The 8,046-nt window shown below is 37.2% G+C and overlaps 1 protein-coding gene across 1 annotated transcript in view; it reads left to right on the forward strand.

The window, feature by feature from the left end:
• galnt17 (polypeptide N-acetylgalactosaminyltransferase 17) overlaps positions 1 to 5,943 on the forward strand; it is a 43,025-nt gene extending 37,082 nt beyond the window's left edge. The window contains exon 12 of the mRNA XM_049577522.1: positions 4,716 to 5,943. Within this exon, the coding sequence (XP_049433479.1) occupies positions 4,716 to 4,850 (135 nt within the window). The 3' untranslated portion in view covers positions 4,851 to 5,943. The remainder of the gene's footprint in view (positions 1 to 4,715) is intronic.
• The last annotated feature ends 2,103 nt before the right edge of the window (positions 5,944 to 8,046 follow it).

Raw genomic sequence — 8,046 nt, forward strand, 5'->3', positions numbered from 1 at the left:
CTAGTTTGTGTTACTGTTATTCTAATGAGAAGGGACTGCTTATTACTTACATAGAGGGGAAGAGGGGATATTTTTTATTTTATTTTTTTATTTTTATGACTGAATGCAAAGTGGACTTGTGAAAATAATTTCTTATAATGTGAATGGGGTTTTGAATCCAATTAAGAGAAATAAGATTTTGTCAAAACTGAAAAAAGAAAAAGCACAGATAGCCTTCCTTCAGGAGACGCACATGAGTCAGTCTGAACATGCAAAATTACAAAGGTTGGGTTTTAGACAGGTATTTTCTTCCTCATTTAAGTCAGGCCACAAGAGAGGTGTTGCTACCCTTATATCAAATGCACTTGCTTATGAACACATATCAGAGACTGTAGATGAAGGGGGAAGATTTATCAAGATCACTGGGAGAATAGAGGGGTCTATAATTACTTTACTGAATGTTTATGTTCCACCGAAGTGATTGGTTACTGTACAGACATGTCTTTGACTTAATGGTTAACTCTCAAGGAGTGATAATATGCGGTGGGGACTTTAACATCAGGCTGAACCCAGCACTAGATTCTTCAAAAGCGACTATACAGAATCGGTCTCTGACTAGGAAACTGAAAGCTCTGATGGGAGAGTTGGGCATTATAGATGTGTGGAGAAATTACACCCTACTAGTAGAGATTATACACACTACTCCTTCCCGCATTCAGTTTACTCAAGGTTGGATTTTTTTGTCTTCAGCTCTGAGAGATTCAAGATTAGGGATTGTAATATTGCAACAATTGATCTGTCAGACCATAGCCCTATTTCTATGTCATTAGCTCTAGGAAGAAAAGTAAAGAAACCCATATGGAAGCTGAATTCCTCCATACTTAATGACACAAAAGTATTGGAGAAGCTAAAGGAGGACATCAGAGATTTTCTTGACCTTAACGACACGGGGGAAGTATCACCAGCAACACTGTGGGACACATTAAAGGCTGTAATGAGGAAAATTATTTCCATTACTTCATATATGAAGAAACTTAAAGGGCAAAAATTAGCAGACCTACAGGGGAAATTAAAAAAGCTACAATTGGCTGACAGTAATAAAATAAACTCTAATTTGAAACAGGAAATTAAAAAATTGCAAAGCGAAATTGATGATATATTTACACTGGAAACCCAAAAAAAGTGTGTTTTCTTGAAACAAAGAAATTATGAAATAGGGGGCAAATCAGCAAAACTGTTAGCATATAGGCTACGGAAACAACAAATGGAAAATACAATCTATAAAATTAAGAATCAAAAAACAAAAATTGTCGAAAATACAACAGAGAAAATTCAAGAGAGCTTTGAAATATTTTACAGGGAGCTGTATTCTCAACCCCAGGCTCCCGATGAAACTCAAATAGATTCATTTTTGAGTTCATTAGAATTACACTTAGCAGTTCACAGAGAGCGAGCTTATTCAACCAATTTCTGTAAAAGAATTGACTTTAGCCATTTCTAAATTGAAGGTTGGTAAGTCCCCGGGCTCTGATGGCTTTACTCCAGAGTGGTATAAGGTCTTGAAACCACAACTATCACCATTACTACTTAATACGTTTAACTGGGTCTTGCAGAAAGGAGAACTTCTACCCTCTTGGAGGAAGCAATTATATCAGTTATTCCCAAAGAGCAAAAAGATAGACAAGAATGTGGTAACTATCGGCCGGTTAGTGTTCTCAATGTTGATTACAAACTGTTTACATCTATTTTAGCCCGCAGACTAGAGACACTTTTACCTGATCTCATCCACTTAGATCAGACAGGATTTATCCAACACAGGCAGACTCTAGATAACATAAGAAGAACCTTACATGTTCTAGGACAGATAAAGAAGGACAAAACAAAAGCAATGATTGTAGGTTTAGATGCAGAGAAAGCCTTTGATTCCGTTAGATGGTTATTTTTATATAAGGTTATGGGAAAATTTGGCTTTCAAGATAAGTTTATAAAAATTATTCAGACCCTTTATGATAAGCCTACAGCACGGATTAAGATTAACGGAGACCTTTCCGACTCTTTTACTTTGGAGAGGAACAAGGCAGGGCTGCCCAATATCCCCCCTCCTTTTTGCTTTATTTATTGAACCCCTAGGACAATTATTGAGACAGAGTAATGCTATCAGAGGTATTGAGGTGGGGGGGATTGAACAGAGGGTGATGCTTTTTGCAGATGATGTTTTGGTTCTTCTGGGCGAGCCAGAGAAGTCCTTCTTGGGTTTGATGACACTGTTGGCCGTTTATGGAAACCTTTCAGGATACAAGCTCAATATATTAAAGACACAGGTTATGACTTTAAACTTCACTCCACCAAAGAGCATGCAAGACAATTATAACCTTGATTGGGACGCTGAATCATTAAAATATCTAGGAATAACGCTAACAAAAGACCTTTCAAAATTGTCACAAGCAAATTATGGGCCATTATCATTGAAGATAAAATCAGACCTACATCGATGGAATCTCATTCCCTTCCTAAATTTAAGCTCAAGGATTAACGCAATTAAAATGAACACTCTCCCAAAGCTATTATATGTTTTTCGGACTTTACCAGTGGAAGTAAGTGATAACCAGTTCAGAGAGTGGGATAAATGGATTTCTAGATTTATCTGGCAAGGAAAGAAACCCAGAATTCGATTTAATACTTTACAGATGAGGAAAGAAAGAGGAGGAGTGGCACTTCCTTGTTTAAAAAAATATTTCTATGCTTCACAGCTAACCCCTTTACTGTATTGGTGCAACAGTGAATATAAAGCCAGATGGAAGGAACTAGAATCTGAAATCAGCTTAGATTTCCCTCTGCAGGCTGTAATTGCAGATAGAGGTTTGATAGCTCAATTAGAAGGGAGAAATAACCCCTGGATCAGTATTACATTTGAGGATATGGCAGAAAGTAGTTAAATCATGTGAAATTCAAAACATGCTCAGGCTCTTTAGATGGTGTGCTTACGATACAGAATTTATTCCCAATAGAGTAGACAAAAGATTTGAATCCTGGATACAGAAAGGGCTTACAACTTATCTTTCATTTACACAAAAACACAATACAGAGTTTCCAACATTTACAAGATGAACACGGCCTAGAGCAGAGGGACTTCTTCAGGTATCTTCAATTGCGACATTATTTTAATAAGAAGTGCAGACCTGCTGATTTTTCAAAAGCAGAATCTGAGTTCTTCAGAATTTTAAAGTCGGCCCTTGTTTCGATTCCCTCTAAATCAATCTCTAAGCTCTACAATGCTCTGTTTCTGGCTGGAAATGAAAACGCCCTGTATATTAAGGAAAAATGGGAAAAAGAAGCAGGAATAAGGATGTCGGAGGAGACTTGGGGAGAAATTTGCAGCTTTCAGTGGTCCTCAACTAATTCTATGGAATGGAGGGAGCAATGTTGGAAAAATATAGTAAGATTTTTAAGACCCCACACCAAGAAAAATATAACACTAAAAGTTCAGGGTGTTGGAGACAATGTGGGTCAATGGAGGCAAACCATTCCCACATATTTTGGGATGTCCTAAATTGAGTTCATATTGGAAAGGTGTCCATAAGACATTGTGCACGGTATTTAAAATTAAGTTACCCATGAATATTGAGACGCTTTATTTGGGCCATGTTGTGTGCTTGAAACAGAGGAAGGATACAAAGCTGCTGCAGGCCCTTTTGGCTGCTAGTAAAAAATCAATCACCAGAAAATGGCTAAATACAATACCACCTATAGTGGAAGATTGGCAGGATGTAATTTTAGAAATATTTAAGATGGAAAAATTGACTTATTCCTTGAGAGCTCAAAAAGACAAATTCTTCCAAATGTGGCACAAATGGATTGAATTTATAACCCCAATGAGAGCAGACTTTGTATAACTCCATTAATGTTTCAAACCCCTTTTCTTCCCGTTGTTGTGAAAAATGTAAAAATGTAAGCTCCCTTCAGTTCGGTTGTACATAGTTAGTATTTCCTGGAATGAGAGTTGGGCATATGTGTGAAAATGGAACACCTAATGGCGGACAGAGTAAGGTAGAAATTCGTTGGATTTATGGCTAATTGATGTTTTGTGGGAGAACACAGATGAGCACGCTCAGTGTTATAAAGATGAATGGTTAATGAGATTTCCTTGAATTCTCATCCATGGGAGTGAAGGACTGAAAGGTCTGTATGGACTGAATTTCTGCATAAGAGGACTGTGATTTTTAGTTTCTTTCTTGTACATATGCAGAGAACGGCAAAATGGAAAACTGGAAAAGTGTGCTACAGTATGAAAAATTGTAGAAAATCTGTATGCTAAATTGTTGACTTTTCCAAATAAAAAAGATAATTGCAAAAAAAAAAAGAAAAAAGGTCATGGTATAGAATGACATAACCATAGTTAAGTATGTCATAAAGTAGTCATAGTGTAGTATGCCTTAAAAAAGGTTATAGTAAAGTTTGCCATAATAAAAGTCAGAGTATACTGTGTCATAAAATAACCACAGTACAGTATGCCATAAAAAAGGTCATAATATACTATGTCATAAATAATCACAGTTTGCCATAAAAAATGTTTAAAAAAATCCTGTTTAATTTTCACATATACAAAATATAATTAATACATTATCTGAGAGGATTTCATGTCAAATATCTGTCCACACCAGCCCTGGGTCTTGTCACATGTGGTCACATGTGGTACACAGGTCCTATGTAAAACTGTCTCTCCTTCTGCCCTGCAGAATGACTCAATCGTAAATCGAGCCACGGGACGCTGTCTGGAGGTGGTGCCGGCTAATGCTTTCTTCGGCCACCTGCTGGTTCTGCAGCCCTGCTCTGGACAGAAGTGGACCATTAAGAACACCATGAAGCCGTAGATAACTGGCTAACTTTACTGGGACCAATGACATCAGAGGTCACTTTTAAGAGCTGTCACCTAAACCTCGGCTCAGGACAACTGATGAGGTGCAGGCTCCTGGTCTCTGCAAGAGAAGACGGAGATGATTTAAAAGAGACGTGAGCTGCAAACATCTCAGTGATACAAGTTTTGTGAAAAATGGTTGTTTTTTACAAAGCAGACATTCAAAATGATGCAAGGTTAGCATGAAGACTGTTTCTCTTTCTCCATCTAAATTTGACAAAATTTCAGTGTGACGTTGCCATAATTCCTGTGCCACTTCTCTGCGATGTTTTTAGGTTTAAGGATGGAGATTTGATCAGCCAAAACTGTTCTGTCTTATGTGTGTGGGGGAAATAGGATTTCTATCTTCATCCTCAAAATGTTTCTACATGATTTCATTCTGTATCATGTTATGTCTTTTAAGATGTGTAAAAGAATAAAACACCTGGAACTGAATTTTCAGTAATATGCACTGACCAGAGTTATTGTTAGTTTTTAATAGGCTTCATTAGCGGTTCTGGACTTTTTAAACCAACTGACAAAACTAAGGACAGCCTGCATATGACAGGCATAAATTTGAGTCAAACATTAATGCCCAAAGTGAATTTTATTTTCTTCTAACAGAAGCATAGACCCTGTAAATATCTATAATTTGAAGGAAAAGGCATTAACAATAAATATTGTATATCATCTCAGAAATCACACTGTCGAGGGCTACTGGGCTAAATCATGGTTTTATATGTTGTGGATGCATTTGTCTTTTTTATAGTCATTTTTACTCAAAGCATTCGATAGCACCAAATGCAGTACATCTTGTAGCATGGTTGTAAGTACTGAATGCACCTAGGGACAAAGTTTAGTTGAGCTGAGCTGATATATTGTGTTACCTGCTGAGTGCCATAACTACTGCAGACAGCCCAAACTAACAGGCTGCAGCCTGAAGCACTTTTTTGGGCACAGAGATAGAACTGCAGACTATGAGAGGAAGATTAAATCATTGAATTATGACTAGTGATTGAATGGAAAAGTGCACAGGTGTATCGACGGGGGAAATGCTGGAGGCCTTCGAGGCCAGTATTATTATTGTATTGAGATGTATATGATGTCATATATTCAATTAATTCAATGTTATCAGTTGGATTTTTGCTCTCAAGATTGTCTTCCAATAAACAACTGGTTTCCTGTTTTTTTTTTTCATGGTTACTGCTTCTGAGGATAGACATGCTGTTTTTGAATCTGATGAATTGGGTGGGATTTTTTTTGCAGGGTTCCTGCAGATCCTTAAAAAGTCATTAAATACATTAATCTAAAAGTTAGGCCTTAATTGGTATTATAATGTCTCAAATCAGTCTTTCAAAAGTCTTAAAAATGCTAAGACATGGGAAGTGGGATATTGTGGGGAAAAAATCAAATGTATTGTAAAATCTCAAAAATATTAGTAATATCTATTTTTTAATTTAATTATTTAATTTTAATTTACTGAATGCCTCCCGTATTAACGTCACACAGATCAGGATAGAGGAAACAACAACACTTTGACAAGCCAAACAAAATACTTTTTACTGTAATAAAATATGTTGCTGTAATATGTTCATTCATCTCATCTCTAAAGGGACTGTCCTATAAATGGAATGTGTCCTGTGAAGTGTCCTTGAACCAGATGTTGAACTCCTACTGCTTACTCTCACTAAATGCTGCTCTGGATGAAGCATCAGCTAAAAGCTTAAGATGTAAATGAAACAGGAGGAGCCTGCCGGGAGCACAAGGGCCTGTTTCTAGCAGAGAGCTGGAGAGGATGGCGTGGCTCTGGAGGACAGAGCCTGCATGCTAACACAACACTGAGCGCTGAACAGACTCTGTAACGACAGGCCTGCTCATCATCTGCTGGCGTGAAATAGGATTACTATATGTTGGTTAAAATCCTGCTAAATGTCAGCCAACAGTTGCTGTAAATAACTCCAAGGACAGTCTGATCAAATTAACTTAGCAGACTCTTATATTACACAGGTGGATCCTATGAGGACAGGAAATAGCTCACTTTGTAGATCTTAACATGAAAAAACTAATAGTTTTATATGATGATACTATGCTAGTCAGGTAAAATGATTGCAATAAGTTCTTAACCTTATTTTGAAAGTCAAATCTTAATTTGGTTACAATACTTTATCATTATTTGTGGGTAAAATCAATTAATATCAGTTATAGTTTCCATATTGTCAGCACTGTCCAAACCAGCAGTGCTCTGTATCTCTGTGTTGAGCAGAAAACAGAAACTGTGTTATCAGAAATGATCATGTCATTATTTGCTCCATATAGTGTTTGGTTATCTGATTGCAGGTCTGTGTCCCTGCAGCAGACCTGTCATCTCTGCCTGCTCTCTAATTATGAGTGTCTCTGGATGCAGACTTAAAATTATCTGTGCAAAATCGCCCCACAGACATTATCATTATTGGACAGAAACATACTTGAGCTCCAATATAAACATGTGCAGTTTGCTGTAAGTGGCTGCAGCTGCTACCAGCTGACTTTCAGACATGATATAACAGTTTAAATGTTGATATGGTTTCAAATTAAATGTCTTCCTTCTGAAAAAGGTAATTGAGTGAAAACTTCCAACTCAAGCTTATCTTTAAAGGAGAAAGTTGTATCTGTTGGTTACAAAATGGAAATAATTTTATCTACCTGATCCTCTGTATGTGGAGGTATTGAAGAATTTCCATGTACGTTACTGTTTCAGTGTATGTGTGTCAGTACGACACTCAGCCTCACCATTTTAGTGCCCAATGCTACCCTCTTGTGGTTCAAGTGTGGTCACAAAGATAATATACACTCAGTAACTACTTTTTGAGGTATACTTGTACAACCTAATACAATCCAGTACAACAGCCCTGCCATGACAGCCATCTTTACAAAGCTCCAAATTATTTTCTGTCTCCTTGCAGGCAGATGTGAAGGCCAAACAAATTCGAAACACTCCAATAATGCAGTCCTGTGAAGCTCCACTTTTAACTACAACATAGATCTTCATCATGAAGATCTATGTTGATTGAAATGTTGATCCTTACAATAAACATTTGAGGAGCTATAACAGTGTGCGGACTGTTTGCTTGTTGGTCCCGCACCTGTGATACTTTGGATGTGCATGCTCTACCCTACTTTATAGTTAACCATAA

The sequence above is a fragment of the Epinephelus fuscoguttatus genome, linkage group LG5 (genome assembly GCF_011397635.1).
Source record: "Epinephelus fuscoguttatus linkage group LG5, E.fuscoguttatus.final_Chr_v1".
Classification (NCBI taxonomy): Eukaryota; Metazoa; Chordata; class Actinopteri; order Perciformes; family Serranidae; genus Epinephelus; species Epinephelus fuscoguttatus.